The sequence below is a fragment of the Ambystoma mexicanum genome, chromosome 2p, assembly GCF_040938575.1.
Source record: "Ambystoma mexicanum isolate Mex_15411 chromosome 2p, UKY_AmexF1_1, whole genome shotgun sequence".
Lineage (NCBI taxonomy): Eukaryota > Metazoa > Chordata > Amphibia > Caudata > Ambystomatidae > Ambystoma > Ambystoma mexicanum.
The window spans coordinates 629,825,789-629,842,338 of record NC_090923.1 but is presented as its reverse complement, the minus strand read 5'-3'; the positions used below and the strand labels follow the sequence as shown (position 1 = coordinate 629,842,338).

The 16,550-nt window shown below is 52.7% G+C and overlaps 1 protein-coding gene across 1 annotated transcript in view; it reads left to right on the top strand.

Moving 5' to 3' along the window:
- UBA7 (ubiquitin like modifier activating enzyme 7) overlaps positions 1-16,550 on the top strand; it is a 1,701,784-nt gene that overhangs the window by 937,465 nt on the left and 747,769 nt on the right. Inside the window, exon 20 of the mRNA XM_069644160.1 lies at positions 994-1,082. Coding sequence (XP_069500261.1) covers positions 994-1,082 — 89 coding nt within the window. The remainder of the gene's footprint in view (positions 1-993; positions 1,083-16,550) is intronic.

Here is a 16,550-nt window from a genome sequence, read left to right as displayed (position 1 = left end):
ATGCAGCGCTCTATAAAAATTTAAATAAATAAGGTATACACATTATGACGATGAAGCTTTTGATCATTACATCGCGTGGTTCATCCAGTTGCAGCTCAATGCTTATTTAAAGGTGATTTGGCGCTCTGAAGATGTTATGAAATACTGGCGTTTCATTGGCCTGAACATGGCGGACGGGCCTTGCAAGGGGTTTGGGCAGGAGCTTTATCCTAACAAGAACAGCACGCACCATGTGTGATTTATGAAAATCAACACTCTTCGATAAGAATGATAAAAGCTTGTGTTGTGTTCACCCACGGTGCCAGGTAAAACTTGCAGTACATGATGTATTCACCATAAGAGGATGGGCACCTCGTCTCATCCACCCCGACTAGTGGCGTGTCCGAACTCATTTGACTGGGTGCCCCAAGTAGTGCACTGACTTATGCTGGGGTGGCATAAAGTACGAGTGCAAACACACACACGCAATGATTATAGTTTAGGTTAATGCGGTGGCACCTGTGGTGGCCATGCAGATTCCAAGGGTAGTACGTGCCACCCCAGGCCACTTCCTGGACACACCACAGACCCGGACAGTCCATTCCAAGGGATTTTACTCCACAGTAAAGGCACAGGCAAATCCTGGGGGTATAGGCGCCTTTCATTGAAGTGGGATTGATGGTTTATCTGCTTTGTGATAGGCAGCTATCTGAGTGAACAGTACCCTATCAAGGGAGGCCTCTGACTGGTCTTCCTTCTCTCCTGAGTTATTTGTTTGCAGCCTCACCCTGGAAGAGCCTGGATGGGAAGGAAATACAAGTAACAGAGCTCAGTCCTGGTGGGGGGCAGTGATACTTGGCCTTCATCACCCAGAGTGTCAATGTCTGCAGGGGACTAGGATGTGAGTAGTAGACCAGGTCTCCTCCTATTGGGTTTAGCTGTAAAAAGTCCTTGTGATACTTCATGTTCTGCCATCAGATGTCTGGTCTTACTCCATTGGGTTATCTCTTACAGATGAGCAGCGCCTGCAGGACCTGGAGGCTGCCCTCGCCGACCCAACGCGCTTCACCGACTGTCTGATGGAGCCGATTATCTTTGAGAAGGTACTGTTAACTTTGTGTTTGCCTTCAAGTTCAATGGTACCTTTTTACCTCCGCCCCACCCAATGATCCTATGGTTTGATGCGCTGATTTTATAACCTACGGCTCATGATATCCATATGCACCTCTTTCGGAACAATAAAACCTACCATACGCGCCACAAATATAGCTGTGACATTTAAATGCACTTTGGCCGTTTTCTCTGATAACTTGTGGAAAATGTAAGACTCTGTAGTACCCATGTCTTAATCATCATGTGTCACGGATCAGAAGAAGGCCAGTCATTGGATGAAGGGGAGACCGCGTGAAGCATTAGAAGCTGTCAGTCCTACATACAGACAAGTCAAAATATTCACCAATGAAAAATACAAAAACCTAACAAAACTAACAGGCCAAACACAATGCAGACAGATGTGGCAGCCTATCGTACAGAGCAAATCAATATAGAGGATACTTTGATTGGTGCAGTAAAGAGACAAAAGAGCTCAGTGTGGGCTCTAGTAACGTAAACGGAATGCGTAAAAGCCTTGCGTTAGAGAAGGCATATGTAATAAGTCAGAGACACAGGCCACTTGGGGAAGCTGTGGCAGGCAGGTTCCAAGGTTGCTGCTCCCCTGTTAATATTACCACTCGGGGGAGCTGTGGGCTGTGATGAGCACACATGACCGAAGTCAGCACACATGTTCAGGTAAATGGGCTAATCACTTCCAACTAATCCCTCCTTCCCGTTGCAATGGGGCCCACGTGTCTGCAAATAAACCCATATAGTTCTGATTCTGTCCAGTGGCTGGTATAAAAAGTGGATGGAGGAAGCGCCGTGCGAAGGTGCTTAGAAGGACATTGGAAACAGAGTTGTGCAGAAAGAGGGAACAATTAAGTGGAGGAGGAGGAGGTAAGCAGGTTTGACTTACGGAGATCGAGGGAGAGAACATCAAGAATGAAGAGGGTAAGAGCATATAAATTAGTGAGAGGCTGGGGTTGGGACAGGGAGGGAATATCCAAGAGGAGATGGACAGACAAATGAGGGAGAGGCTGGAGTTGGGGCAGGGAGAGAATATCAGGGAGGAGAGGAGCAGACAAGTGAGGGCGAGGCAGCAGTTGGGGGAAGGGGGACAATTTTAAGGAGGAGAGGGGCAGACATGTGAGGGAGAGGCTGCAGTTGGGGCAAGGAGACAATTTCCAGGAGAGGGGCAGACAAGTGAGGGAGAGGTTGGTGTTGGGGCAGGGAGACAATATCGAGGAGGAGAGGGTCAGATAAGTGACGGAGAGGGTGGAGCTTGGACAGGGAGAGAATATCGAGGAAGAGAGGGCCAGATAAGTGAGGGAGAGGCTGAATTTGGGACAGGGAGACAATACAGAGGAGATGGGCAGACAAGCGAGGGAGAGGCTGGGGTTGGGGCAGGGAGAGAATATCGAGGAGGAGAGTGGCAGACAAGTGAGGGAGAGGCTGGGGTTGGTGCAGGGAGAGAATATCGAGGAGGATAGGGGCAGACAGGTGAGGCAGAGGTTGGAGTTGGGGCAGGGAGACCATTTTAAGGAGGAGAGGGGCAGGCACATGAGGGAGAGGTTGGAGTTGGGGTAGGGAGACAATATCGAGTAGGAGAGGGGCAGACAAGTGAGGGAGAGGTTGGATTTGTGGCCGGGAGAGAATATCAAGGAAGAGAGGGAGGGGCTGTAGTTGGAGGAGGCAGAAAAGATCAAGAAGGAATGGGAGGACCAGATGAATGAGCAGGAGACTGGAGTTGGAGGAGGGAAAGATCGAGGAAGAGAAGGGGGAGCAGATTAATGAGACCACTGATACAAGGTGGAGGGTAGGGGATCAGACATAGCCTAAAGAGAGTCCCAAGAGCTCTGTGTTGACAGCAGAGGACCCTTGCTTACAACTTAATGGGGGCTCTGATCCAGGTCCATATTTAGGTTCCTACCCCCTCAGGCTGGGGGACAAGGAGAACATTACTGCACACTAAAAATGTACCTGGGATAGGCCGCAATGAAATCAACTGTCATTTGGATATCAAGCTACACAATCCGGAAAGGCCAGCTTGTGCCACCAATCACAGCTGAAGTTCTTGGACCCATGAAGTTCTCAGGCACTCTGACTGACTGACTTTGATTGAACCATGCAGAGCTGGAGAGCCCTGGCCAGGAACTGATGAAGATGAACTACGACTTGAGACCTTGAACCGACTGTAGGGTTTGAACATTGCTTCAACTGATTTGCCACTGGGACCTCTGCACTATTCTTCACTGTACTTTACAACGCTGTAAAATATCTCTTTCTCCTGTTGACTTTGCCCTCTTTTCCTGGCTACATTTGCCCTATGATTCTTCCTTGTTAATCGCATAAAAACCATTACTTATTGGACCTCATTGCCTCTTATTCTCCCCACACCCGTTGCATGTTCCATCTCCTTAATCGTATTCTATTGCCCCCTTCACCTAATCATACTCTTAACTTCTTTGCTCTCCCCAATGGATGTTGCCAACTACTTCTCTAACAAAGCTGCTCAGCCGAGCTCTTCTCTCCCATTATCTCCATTTCTTCTTCTCCGTCTTCATTCATATTTTACCCTCTTCTCTCCCATTACCACCATTTCTTCGTCTTTGTCTTCAAATCAAATCTCTATCGGTAACTGATACTGATTTTTCTCGAGCTCACCCTACTGCTTCCTCTCTTGATCCCCTACAATCCTCTCTCATTCCTAAAATGTACACTCTCCAACTTCCATTTCAGACTTCTCTTATTAATGTGTCTCTTTCCACAGCTTTTCCCTTTGACATTAAACATGCAGTAATTCTCCAGCATTGGATCTTTCATGGATTCACATGATGTGAATATATGCCGTCGTCAGGCTGGGAAACCTTGGTAACCTTAACATAGCATTTTCATATGGAAAACTTCGAAACTGAGTGTCCTATCGATGTCTTTTTGGGTGCTTTAGGCTGCTCCAATAGGACCTCTAGTATAAATAGCCGGTCTCCAAACTGTTGGGATCACCTCGAGTTTTCTTTAGAGAAAATTGCTCTTCGTGTTCTACACATGCTTTCGCTGGTTGTTTCTTTCCAGGCCTATTATGTCATCAGTGGGCCCGAAGAAATCTTTGTTTCAGCTGTGTGCGACCTGCGGCCTAAAGAACGTCTACGATGGGGATGGGCATGCGGACTGTCTTTATTGCCTATATCCTAATTATTCTGCGGTCAACTGTGAGGTTTGTCAAGGCTTCTAACAGATTTGCTGGCTAAACAAGGGGACTTACCCAGGTTCGGTGATTGGTTCGGCCCGCAGGGGCAAGTCGTCTACTACGGCGGAGAAGGTATCATCTTCACTCCCGAGGGCGCGGTCGGCGAAACCCCCTCTCTAAGAAGCAGCGCACGACAGGGCCGGCATCAGAGGTGGGGATAGGCAGGGAGTTGTCTGGCACCAGGTCGGTGCATCAGAGTAGAGGGTCGGGCGGTCCCTCTCAGGACAAGGCTCCCAGGGTTGGAAAGTCAAAGGACTTGAGTTCCAGGCCGGAGAAGTCAGCAAATGTCACACTAGTCCTTGGTGGCTGATAAGGAGAAGGAGAAGTCTTGAGCGTCTGCCTTGTCGACAAAGTGCTCGTAGTCGAAGGACCGGCACCGTTCCTCTTCAGACTGGGAGTCTTCCAAACATCGATCCAGCTTCACGTCCAAATGGTCCACTTCGCCGGAGAAGGCCAGGCCGGTGGCGGCCTTGGTTCCGTCGCCGAGGGTCTCGTCTACGGAAGTCCCTCCGTCGACAGTGGTGGTGCTTCCCTCTCTTCCTTCATCGACCGTGGTGACGACTGCTCCGTCGTTGACGGTATTGGATACCACATTGACAACCACGGCGGCAGCTACACCGTTAACTTCACAGGTGCCGTGGCAGTCGGGGTCTGGCCTTGGGCCGTTGTTCCCATTGGAGATTCGGCAGCAAGACCCCATGACGTATGACTTGGACTCGAGTCCGGAAGAGGAAAGTCATCCGTGTTTCTATCCGTCGGCATTGGATCTGCAGCCGGTGGGTCCCTTGGAGAAGGAGGTGCGGGTTGTGCCACAACAAGATGAAGATGCGGGCGCCCCGCACCAGGCCTCCCACGTACATCACCAACGGTTCAGCTGCCAGTGCAGTCTTCGGTTGGTTTCACCCCTCCCCGGACAAATCAAGAAGAAGGGGAGCTGTTGGATTCTGATCCTGATAGTGACACTCTATCGACGGCGTCATCGTCGCCCAGGCGGGCGGATACCTGGGATACCGATCCAGAGGTGGATCCCCCGAGCAGCCCGGCTCAGCCCTCTCCAGAGGAAGATGTCGGCGCCTTTCAAGCAATGATGACCAAGGCTTTTCAGGAGTTTGGCCTTACTCCAGAAGGGGAGTGCAAGGACTGTTTTTTGTTCAATCATATGGGGAAGAGGCGGAAGGCAGTCTTCTCTGTCCCCATTTTAGATCACGTGTGGTTGGAGGGTTGCGCACGATTCTCCATCTGTTTTTGGATCCTGTGGTCAAGGGCCGCTTGGAGAAGAAGTTTAGAGCGCCAGAGTCTTCAGCCAAGTGCCTCACGTCCCAACCCACACCGGACTCTGTGGTGTCGGTGGTGTCTGGTCGTAAGGTGCGAAGTCAGCACAACTATGCGACGCCCCCGGACAATGAGGCCCGGAAAGCAGAATGCGTTTGGCAAGAAGGTGTTTACGGTGGGGGCTATGACAGTCAAGGCGGCCAACTCTTTGGCCATAATGGCTCGATATGACAGGGAGATGTGGCACTGGTTGGCTCCACTCTTGGATCATCTGCCTGAGCAACAAAGGAAGGAGGCAATGTTGCTGGTTCGAGAGGGCGAGGAAGCCTCCAACCACAGCATTAACATTGCAGTGGACCTGGAAGAGTCGGGGTTCAAACAGATCAACAATGGTGTGGTTCTCTGTAGGCAGGCCTGGCTGCGCTGTACTGATTTCCGGCCTGAGGTGCAACACAAAGTGGTAGACATGCCACGTGAAGGGGAGCAGCTTTTTGGTGCAAGAATTGACGAGGCGTTGAAAGGGATGAAGGAAGACTCTGATACTGCGAAGCCACTCGGCACGCTCTTTTTGCCCCTTTTGTGCATTTCGAGGAGCCTCGGGGAATGCCAGATTTGCAGGTTCCTGCGACAGGGGCTGCGGTCGCCCCAGTTATTCCTACCAAGGGATCTGGCATTCTTTCCAGTCTGCACAGAAGACCAAGGACTTTCAAGCGCAGCGGACGAGGGGTCCGGCGGCCTCGGCTAGTAAAGGCCGGCAGTCCAAGCCTCAGCAGTGACTGCCATATAGGTGGCACACCATGTCGACGAGTGGAATTTAATTACGACGGACAGATGGGTGCTGGATGCAGTACATTATGGCCACTCGTTGGAGTTTTGGTGCCCGCTACTCCCTATTACACCAGTGAAGGTGTTGCAGCGGCATCTGTCAATCTTGCAGCAGGAGGTGCATCTGATGTTGGAAAAAGAGGCGATCGAACCGGTCCTGTTGTCGGAACAAGGACAGGGGGAGTAATTTTGTAATCAAAAAACCAAATGGAAAGTGGTGCCCTATTCTGGACCGAATCTGCAGCGCCTGAAGTTCAAGATTCTGACGTTGCAGGATGTCATACGCTCGGTCCAGCCAGGAGAATTCTTGGCGTCATTGGACCTCGTGGACGCCTACTTCCACATCTGGCTGCTTCCAAACCATTGCAAGTTTGTAAGGTTTGTGGTCAGCCACGATCATTACCAGTTTCGGGTTCTCCTGTTTGGTCTCAAGCCGGCTCCCAGAACCTTCACCAAGTGTCTGGCTCCGGTGACGGCCTTCCTCCGCAGGGAAGGGCATCATGTTTACATGTACCTGGAGAATTGGTTGGTCAGGGGAGCGTCTCCTCAAAGGACGTTGGAGTCTCTCCAGGTAGCAATGCTCCTGTTACAGCGGCTGGGCTTTGCAGTCAACTTTGCAAAATCTTGTCTGATGCCATCTAGGGACTTGGTTTTCCTAGAGACCCAGTTTCACACGCAGCTCAATCTGGTGAAGCAGTCGGTCGACAGAATACAGAAACTGATTTCCAGGACAGCCTCGTCGGGGCCAGGAACATCAGTTACAATCCGATGGTACATGTCTCTTCTCACATCCATGGCGTCCTACATCCCTCTCTTCTCCAGCATGGGGTCTGGCATGAATTCACATGCTCATGAATATTCCCCGTCGTCAGGCCGGGAATCCTCGGTAAAGAAAAAATCAGTATCAGTTTCGTTTCTGATCTGTCTTTCTTAGTAGTAACCAATCACTGATCTCTGGGTCATACTGCCCCCAGCCAATGACTGCCCTCTACCTAAGCCCCTCCCCTGGCAGCCATCCTCAGATTTTTACCGCACGTTCAAGTGTTGGGAGTCCTCGTGTTTTAGCTCTCAAGCTTTTACTGCGTTTTCACGCTTTTTCAGGAGATTTTTCTCTTTTTTTCGGTTAATCGAGCCTCAAGCCCCACCGTTTCTACTTCCGATAATGGGGACCCGTTTCGGAATTCTTCTACGCCCCTCAAGGGTGAAGTTTTCGTTGAGTTACGCTTCTTGGAGGATTCCAGAAGATTTGTGGCCTACCTCAACGGACATGGCCCAGGACAAGGGAAGCTCGACGCCTGGATCCAAGCTGTTCAGGAGCTGCCCAGGATGCGGATTGCAAAATGTTTTCAAGGAGGACGAGCATTCGAGATGTCTCTACTGCCTTCATGAGGACAAGACGCACGTGGAGAAGGACTGTGCGTTCTGCAAGAACCTGTCGGAAAGGACCAAGCAAGATCGTCGTTCCCGCCTCGCCGCCTGGCTGGAGAAGGGCACAGCAGGTGAGAAGGCGAAGAAAAAGTCTCAGCGGTCTTCTAAGTCCTGTGAGGGCGCCCCGGCGACGGGGGCCCAACAGAAGGCCAAGCACCGCGAGTCTGCGGGCACCGGGAGCGCTGAAAGGTCGGGCTCCTCGGCTGCCAGGCAGGGTGCAACTTCCCCGGCACGATCAACCACGAGCCAGCGCTCTGGTTCGGGGAAGAGGAAGTCCGAGAACCCGGGTAAGCTTCTGGAGAGGCCCCGGTCGATCTCGAAGGGAGCCGAGGGGGAGCGAGGCAATGACCCTCCTCCCAAAGTGAAGACCCAGGATGCACCTAAGGTGGTGAGGGCCTTGATCCACCCGGCAAAGGCCTCTATCGAGGTTGTCGCAGCGGCCCTGGCGTAGCCGGAAGAGGCTATGCCAGTGGAGGCGGCCTCGGGGCCAGGAGCTTCCCTGCCACCGCAGGGGGAATCCTCTTTCCAGACCATCGTTAAGCCCCCCGTAAAGACCACGGCGGAAAAAGGGGGGGGGCAGTGGCCATTACGGACTCAGATTCAGCCTTCGGTGGAAACCGTGAAAGGCCTCAATGAGAGATTCATAGGCCTCAATGAGAGGTTCGAGAAGGTTCGATCCTAGGGGAAGGTTACCGCTGATGTGATCGAAGATAGTGACGATGGCGACGACGAGGGCCCAGTGGAGCAGCCATCCTGTCCATCGCAGCCATTACCCGAGCCCCAGGATAGCTCGGGGGCCATTTTGTTGGCAATCCAATCCTTATGTACTGAGATAAGGACGAGATTACCACGGACCCCGACAGAGGATCCAGAACCAGGCCCGTCAGGAAGCCCTCTGACCAAGTGGAGGAGAGTACACCCCGCTCCACCCTTCATGCCCGCGAGTCCTGTGGACCCCTCATCCCCCTTGACGGACCATCGGGAGGATACGGCGACGGATACAGCGACGGGGACGGACGACGACGGCAGCGATGACACAACGGACATCCCGTCATCATCCCCCACTCAGGCCGCTCCTCCCAACGAAATTGGCTCTTTTCACGCCATGATAGCCAGGGCATCCGAGCGCTTCCAGCTCTGCCCTGAGGAACAGAAAAAGGAAGGTTTTCTTTACGAACGACGAGAGGCCAAGAGAAAGACGGTCCTCGCGGTGCCGTTGCTCGATGATATCTGGGACGAGGGGCTGGCTATCCTCAAGAACCCTTCCACAACACCCGCCAAGAGAGACAGGTACGAGAAGAAGTACCGGGTTCCCGATGCCGCCCCCTTGTGCCTCAGGGCCCAGCCCAAGCCGGACTCTGTCGTCTCAGCAACGGCCAAGAAGAAAGCAGCGGGTGCGGCGGCTTCCACTTCCCCGCTGGACAGCGAGGGCAAGATGTTGGACTCCATGGGACGACGAGTCATCTCGTCGGCGGCGGCGACGATTAAGGCGGCCAATGCCTTAGCGATTGTGGCCCGTTACGATAGAGAGCTTTGGTTCAAGATAGCTCCTCTGCTAGACTTCCTACCGGACGACAAGAGGGCGGAGGCCCTACAGATTCGCAGGAAGGTGAGGTGGCGTCGGATCACGCCATAACGGTGGCAACGGACATTGCTGATACCGGATTTCGCCAACTGGGCAACGGGGTTTGCCTCCGATGACGAGGATGGCTCAAGGCAACGGACTTTCGCAAGGACGTCCAGACCAGAGTGTTGGACATGCCGTTCGACGGCAACAACCTGTTTGGAAAGACGGTGGATGAGTCCCTCCAGGCCATCAAGACAGACACAGAAACAGCCCGAGCCCTAGGTGTCTTTCAGCAACGGTGGCCATTTCGGAGCTCTGGAGGCAGACAGGGAGCCTCCAAGGGATCCAGCTTTGGCTCTTCTACTTACCGCCAGGCGGCCCGCTCCTCGTCCCAGGAGGCATACAGAGGCGGCGGCAAGCAAGGAGGGTCTCGCCGCCGTCGGCAAGTAGGCCAAGGCGGCAATGCCTCTTCCAAGCAGGACTGAACCGGCCGTAGCCTCGGGCCCCCACCGAAGCACCCTGGTGGGAGGCCGGGTGACGAAGTTCGTCAGCGTGTGGGAGTCTATCTCCACCGACCGTTGGGTGCTGGACACCCTGGCCCGCGGACACTCGCTAGAATTTCAAAAGAAGTGTCCTTGCATTCCTCCCGTGGCCAGGAAAGAGAATCACGTCCCTCAACTGCTGTTGGAGGTAAGGGCGATGCTCAAGAAGGGTGCCATCGAGCTCTTCCCCAAGAGGCTCCGGGGCTCCGGAGTATACTCAAGATACTTCCTCGTCAGAAAGAAGACAGGCGGTTGGCGACCCATCCTGGACCTGCGTCGGTTGAACAAGTACATCAAGGCACAGAAATTCAGGATGGTCACCCTTCAGCACGTGCTGAGACAGCTGGAAGAGGGCGACTTCCTATCGTCACTGGACCTGGAGGATGCTTACTTCCACATCCCCATTCTAAAAGGACACAAAGTTCCTCAGATTCATAGTCCAGGGGCGTCACTATCAATTCAGAGCCCTGCCGTTCGGATTAAAGTCGGCACCCAGGGTGTTCACCAAGTGCCTCGCACCTGTGGCGGCGCGGCTGCGCCTGCAAGGGATCCACGTCTACCCCTTCCTGGACGACTGGCTAATCCGTGCAAGGTCAAGAGAACTCGCCGTCGAACACACAGCGAGGACCATCCGCCTGCTCACGGAGCTGGAATTCGCCATCAACTACCCCAAATCCCATTTGGTCCCATCGCTGGTGGCACTGTTTCTGGGAGCGAAGCTCGATACAGTGAAGCGATTGCCATCTCCGTCGGAAGAAAGGACGAAGGCCATTTTGGGCAAGGTGCAGCGCCTGTTAGCCACGGATGTGGCCAGAGTGAGGTCCATCAAGTCCCTCCTCGGGATGATGTCCTCATGCATCTACCTTGTGCCCCTTTGCAGACTTTGGATGCGTCCGCTACAAGAGTTCCTCGACGCCTGCTGGATTCAAGCGGCGGGCAGCTTCGAAGACAGGATCCCGCTCGACGAGGAGTTCCGTCGGGCGATTCTATGGTGGGGTGCCCGTGCGCGCCTCACGGCAGGCATGGACTTTCAGGCCCTGGCGTATCAGGAGACGGTAACGACGGACGCTTCCCTGGAGGGATTGGGGGCCCACACCGGAGATCTCTACGCAAGAGGCCTCTGGCTCCCGGAGGAGAGGTCTCTTCACATCAACATCCTGGAGCTACGAGCCGTGTTCTGGGCGCTCAAATCGTTCCTTCCGTCCTTCAAAGACAAAGTGGTGAGGATCTTCACCGACAACACCACCACGATGTTCTACATCCGGAAGCAGGGAGGCACCAGATCCCCAGCCCTATCCAAGGAGGCCCAGGATCTGTGGCACTGGGCCGTCGCCCAGGGGATGTTTCTGGTTCCCTTCCACCTGGCAGTAATAAAAAACACCATCGCCGACTCACTCAGCAGGGAGCTGCGCTCGTGCCATGAGTGGGAACTACACCAGGACCAGGTGGATCAGCTCTTTCAACGGTGGGGCAAACCCCAGAATGACCTGTTCGCGACGGCGACAAACTCCAAGTGCCAGAGGTTCGCCAGCAGGTTCGCACAACCAAGGAGCATGGGCGATGCTTTGTCGTTCCCTTGGGACAGCCTGTTCCTGTACGCATTCCCTCCGTTGCCATTGCTGCTCCGTCTCATCAACCAGCTTAAGAGGTCCATGTGCAGGATGATCCTCGTCGCACCGGCGTGGCCGAGACAGATCTGGTTCCCGGACCTTCTGGACTTGTCAGCGTCCCCACCTATCAAGCTGGCGACGGACGCAGATCTTCTCTCCAGAGAAGGAGGTGCCATTCTCCATCACGACCCGGACTCGCTGAACTTGCAGGCTTGGCTCCTGCAGCACTAGAGTTTGGAGGATACGATATCCCGGCTGACTGCAGAGAGGTTCTTGCAAAAGCCAGGGCGTCCTCAACTCTCAAATGCTATGGACATAAGTGGAAGAGGTTCTCTGTCTGGTGCCGTGCACAGAAGATTAACCCTCTGTGGATTACGGCCCCTCAAGTATTGCCATACCTACTGTCGCTGGTCAAAGCTGGACTGGCTCACGCCTCCATCAAGATACATCTGGCTGCCATCTCCCGATACACCAGAACTACAGGACGGGTGTCCTTGTGGTCTCATTGCCTGGTGAAGGAATTTATGAAGGGACTATTCCGATCGTTCCTGCCGGTGAAGGCCCCTGCCCCGGCGTGGGAGCTCAACGTGGTGCTGACCAGGCTCATGGGTGCCCCATTCGAGCCGATGAATTTGGCGCCGTTGAAGTTCCTGTCGTGGAAGAACAGCATTTCTAGTGGCCATCACCTCAGCACGACGAGTGGGAAAGATCCAGGCCCTATCTTGCAAGCCTCCATACTTGACTTTTCACGACACGAGGGTGGTGCTGAGGACGCACCCCTCCTTTATGCCCAAGGTGCCGACGGACTTCCACCTCAACAAGCCCTTGGTGTTGCCAGTTTTCTTCCCGTCGCCTTCGTCTCCGGCCGAGAGGACTTTGCGCTCGCTGGATGTGGCTAGAGCGCTGAAGTTCTACGTGGACCGCACGAAGAGTTAACGGAAGACATCATAGCTGTTTGTGAACTTTGGACCTGTGAATCAAGGGAAGGCTCTCTCGAAGGCTTCCATTTCCAGATGGCTCTTCGGCTGCATCATGCACTGTCACCGGTTGGCAAACCGACCGCTGCCCGGCCGTCCGAGAGTCCATTCGACCAGAGCGATCGCTGCTACCATGGCGTTCCTGTCTGATGTGCCCCTGCTGGACATCTGTAGGGCTGCTACGTGGAGGTCGACGCACACCTTCACAAGATTCTACTGCGTCGATCGAGACTCCAGGGAGGAGTCCAGAGTCGGCCAAGCAGTGCTCCGCAACCTATTCGCTTAAGGTGAACCTGGTGAGGAGGTAAGAGATGCTTAATGTTGCGTTGTTGTATTGCTTAATGTTGAGCCTGTTGCCACCTTCCGTGGTTGTGCATGTGTATACTGCTATGTATTCTTATATTCATGAGCATGTGAATCCATGCCAGACCCCATACTGGAGAAGGAACAAGTTACTTACCTGTAACTGTTGTTCTCTAGCATGGGTCGGGCATGGATTCACATGCGAACCCTCCCTCCTTCCCCTCTGCGGCTCTTCACTTGGTCATACTGCCACTTTACGTGCTACCAAATCTGAGGATGGCTTGCAGGGGAGGGGCTTAGGTAGAGGGCAGTCATTGGTTGGGTTCAGTATGATCCAGAGATCAGTCATTGGTTACTACTAAGAAAGACAGATCAGAAACGAAACTGATACTGATTTTTTCTTTACCGAGGATTCCCGGCCTGACGACGGGGAATATTCATGAGTATGCGAATCCATGCCAGACCCATGCTGGAGAAACAACAGTTACAGGTAAGAACTTGTTCCATCCTAAATTGCCGTCTGTTTATGGGGTACGTGCAGGAGTTTCTCACCTCCAGGTGGTCGCAGAGCCTCGGTTCCTGGTCTGACAAGGTGGTCGTCTTCCAGGCTTTGGCAGAGGCCCTGCGGTGGTGGACTCGCTCTGACAACATTGTGAGGGGCATGCCCCTGGTGAAGCCAAAATTTCAATACACGGTCATGAAAGACGCGTCCCAGGTAGGTTGGGGTGTGCACCTCGACCAGTTTCAGGTTCAGGACGTGTGGGCTCTCAAAGAGACGTCCTTACACATCAACGTTCTGGAATTGAAGGCAGTGCTCTGGGCCCTGAAGTCTTTTCTGCCTCTCATACAGGGTACAGTGGTCCGTATTCTGACAGACAACACCACCACAATGTTTTACCTGCGCAACCAGCGTGGCATGCACTTACAGCTCCTGTCCCGGGAGGCTCAGGCGGTCTGGCATTGGGCCATTGCTCACGGGATTCACATCATTGCTTACCATCTACCGGGAGTGCAGAATGTTCAGGCGGATGCTCTCAGCATGGATACAGGTCAGCTGCACGAATGGAAACTGAAGGACGCCCAGATGGCGAGAATATTCAGGAAATGGGGTCTCCCCTTCTGGACTTGTTTGCCAGCTCGCAAAACCAGCAGTTTCCATTTTTTGCCAGCAGGGTGGCTCATCCAGACTCGAGGGGAACGGGGCGCATTCTCATTCCCATGGTCGGGCCTGTTCGCATACGCGTTTCCTCTGTTTCCTCTGATCCGGAGAACAATCCAGATGGTCCGCAAGGTCCAGTGCAGGGGGATCCTGGTGGCCCTGTTTTGGCCCTGGCACACTTGGTTCTCGGATCTATTTACTCTTGCGGTGGACGACGCGCTTCATCTGGGGTCGGAGCAGGATCTGCTATCACAGGACGACGGAAAGGTGTGGCATCATGACCCACGTTCTCTCAGTCTTGCAGCATTGCTCCTGACCACTCTGAATTTGGACATCTAGAAATCCTGCAGGATTGCGTTGGATCTTCCTGCGGCAAGGGCGCCATCTACCAAAGTGGTATGCAGTCGAAAGTGGACCAGGTTCTGTGTCTGGTGCGCAGAGCAACCAGACTTGTAGTCGTTAGAGGTGTCTCCAGCTCAGCTTCTGCCGTATCTTCTACTGCTGGCGAAGGGTGGGCTGTCGTTGTCCTCGATCAAGGTCCATCTGGCAGCCATCTCCAGGTTCACGAGACGGCGCAACTCTACACCTTTGTTTAGTGACAGGTTGGTCAAACACTTCCCCTAGGGTTTTTTTCAGGTCATTTCCCCCGGAGAAGAAGTTTGCTCCGGTATGGATTCTCAATGTGGTTCTCTCAGCTCTCATGAAGCCGCCATTTGAACCGATGATGGCGACGAAGTTCCTCACGTGGAAAGTCGCTTTTCTGGTGGCTATTACATCGGCCAGGAGGGTCTCTGAACATCAAGCTCTGGTCATCAACCACGGTATCTGCGGTTCATGAGAGACAAGCTTCTCCTGTCTACTAATCCGCACTTTATCCCTAAAGTGCCGTCTGAGCTTCACAAGAACTCTACAATTGCCTTGCCCGCTTTTTTCGTTAAGGCTGCCACTCCTGCGGAGAAAGCACTGCATTCCTTGGACGTTAAGATGGTGTTGAAGTTTTATCTCGACCAGACTCAAGTCTTCAGGAAGTCAAGGCAGCTGTTTGTGGCGTTTGGCCCCTCCAACAGGGGGCAGTCGATTTCTAAGCAAGGACTTTCCCGTTGGGTCTCCTCTACGATTTCCTTTTGCCACGGGAAGGCTGGCAAGCCTTTGCAGGCCACTTCTAAGGCCCATTCTACAAGATCCACAGCATTGTCAGTGGTGCTGTGGGCGGTCATACCGCTCAGTGACATTTGCCAAGCAGCGTCTTGGGCGTTGCCGCATACCTTCACCAGACACTACTGTCTGGGGCAACAACATGTGGAAGATGTGCAGGTGGGACGCACGGTCCTCCAACGCCCGTTCCAATAAGGTAAGCCCTGCAGCTTCCAGGGTTTTGGTTTGTTCTAATGGTGTGTGTTTCTCATGCCTATTGCCTATTGTGGGATTGTTTCATTATGTTGCTTACTGTGACCTGGAGGCAGGGCGTTTTGGTTGTCTGTCATGCACCAACTAGTTGTCATACTGCTATGTAATCTATTCTCAGCATGTGAATACATGAAATATCCAATGCTGGAGAAGGGAGTAGTTTCTTACCTGTAACTCCATTTCTCCAGTGTTGGTATCTTTCATATATTCACATGCGCCTGCCATCCACCACTGCAGGCAACCCTTGGTTTGGTTTTCCTCTACTTTGGAAGGTTAAAATCTGAAGGGAAGCCACGGGGAGGTGGGGGCTATTTATACTAGACGTCCTATTGGTGCAGCCCAATGCACCCAAAAAGACATCGATAGGACACTCATGTGTCGAAGTTTTCCATAGGAAAAGGCTATGTTAAGGTTACAGAGGTTTCCCAGCCTGACGACGGGAAATATTCACAGCATGTGAATTAATGAAAGATACCAATAGAAACGACCTTCTTCCAATTCTAAAAAAACCTGTCTTGATCTTTCTCTTGTGGCTAAAGTTTGCTCTATTTTTCTTCTTCCTTTACTGTTCAAAATTCTTGAATGGATTGTATATTCTCAAGCCTCAACCTACCTCTCTTGATCCTTAACCTCTTCTTCCACAACACTAATCGGGCCCTTCAGTCCACAGAACTGCTCTCCTTAGTGTATTGTGAGACAGGCATGGTATCAAGAGAGACACAGCCACAAAGATATTACTTTTAAAAACCTTTTTTTACTAAAGTTCCTGGGTTGGTGTAATGCCTAAATGACCCTAACACTAAAGTGATGGTTCCCTTAAATTATGTTTCTAACGTCCGTCGAAGTCTAGGAGTTCAAAATAAAAACCTGTCTGTGTCTAAACCTATGCTTTTCCTCCCTCTTTGACAAAGATGTGTTAGGAAGTCTTTCAAAAGCAAAAAGGGGTGGTTCAACAAAAATAGGAAACCAGCATTGGTTTCAGGTGGTCTTCTCACCAGGTATAGGTTGCACATCTTCAAAGGAATTAGTTAAATCAAAAGGGACTTTTCATAGGACCGTCTCCATTATGCAAACAATGATAATGTGCCTCATTATGAGTCCGGCGGAAGCCATGCCGGTAAATACTGGCACGGCTGCTG